Genomic DNA, 1,259 nt, shown 5'->3' on the forward strand with positions numbered 1-1,259 from the left:
TCCCCGCGCAGCCCAGGGACGGCCCGAGCCCCTGCGCTGGCACCTCGTGTCCCCGTGTCCCCGAGCCGTGTCACCGCTGGGTCCCCTCTCAGCCCCAAGAGGCCTTGGCTGCACCTCTGCCTGGCCTCGGTTCGTGGCATGGTTCCCGGCGCTTGATCCAACATCTGAGTGGAGCCACTTTGGCGCCGGGATGGGGAAATCGAGGCACAAACGGGGCACAACCGCCAGCCCCTCCCCAAGTCCCAGGCACAGCCGGCGCTGGAGCAGGGCCGGGGCTCCCTGGGGCCTGAGGTTGGGGCAGGAGGAAGCAGAGATAGGGTTTGAAAGAAAGCCTGGAGTTTTGGCCAAAACTCTGTCATTTTGTCCCCCTTGAGCTCCAAATGGAGATTGTTTTGGTGAGGAACATTGGCCCTTGAGGCACAGGCCTTGGCACTTGGGATCACAGCGGTCTTGAGCTCCACCAGGTCAGAAAAAGTGATGGGAATAAAGCACCTGCTGCAGTTCTGCATTTATTCCCAAGGAAAACACGAAACTTCCCAGGACCACCATTTCCAACTAATTCCATGTTTGTTCTATCAGCACCAAGGGCACACGGTGAGGGACAGCAGCAATGGCTCTGCCCCACACTGGGACACCCCAAGGGAAAGCTGAACCCCCAGCTGTGGCACAAAGGGCTGTATACTCATTTTTGGGCTAAATAGGGAGTTTCTGGAACAAGAAGTGTGAAGGATACTATGTGGGGAGCTCAGAATGGCCAGAGACAGGATTTGTGTAAAATAAATCATCTCTTTATTTGAGGTTGAATGTCTAGGACACGTTCTCCCCCCTCCTGCCATGTCCAGGAGGATTTTCCCCCCCTAGAAATGATATGGCAACAGAAGTGGCAGCTACAGAAGTTGGGATAGAGAAAAAATCTGGAACAGAGGAGATGTGGCACCCAGGATCCTGTTCAGGAGGATTCTTTGGTGCCATTCAGGGAAAACTCCTCCTGTTCAGCACAAGCAGAATCGCACCCCGGAATCATCTTCATTTAATAATAACAATAATAAAACCAAGAATCTAACTTCCTCCCCCCTCCAAATCCGACGTGATTCCTAAGGCACAGATCCCAACTTCTCCCATTGCCCTCCAGGGGCCACCGCAAGCCCCGATCCCACCTCGCCGGGAGCAGCCCCACGGCCACCATTCTCCTCCTCGCCGGATTTTCCCGCCCAGATTCCCCATTTGGGGAGGCGCGTCCACGTTTTTAAAGCCCGACA

The 1,259-nt window shown here is 55.3% G+C and overlaps 1 protein-coding gene across 1 annotated transcript in view; it reads right to left on the reverse strand.

Annotated features, from left to right (window-relative positions):
• Window positions 1–949: 949 nt before the first annotated feature.
• The window catches only part of LOC102032192 (polypeptide N-acetylgalactosaminyltransferase 6), an 11,216-nt gene continuing 10,906 nt past the window's right edge, over window positions 950–1,259 (reverse strand). The window contains exon 10 of the mRNA XM_031064643.1: window positions 950–988. Coding sequence (XP_030920503.1) covers window positions 950–988 — 39 coding nt within the window. The remainder of the gene's footprint in view (window positions 989–1,259) is intronic.

This window comes from Geospiza fortis, unplaced genomic scaffold (assembly GCF_000277835.1).
Source record: "Geospiza fortis unplaced genomic scaffold, GeoFor_1.0 scaffold635, whole genome shotgun sequence".
NCBI lineage: Eukaryota > Metazoa > Chordata > Aves > Passeriformes > Thraupidae > Geospiza > Geospiza fortis.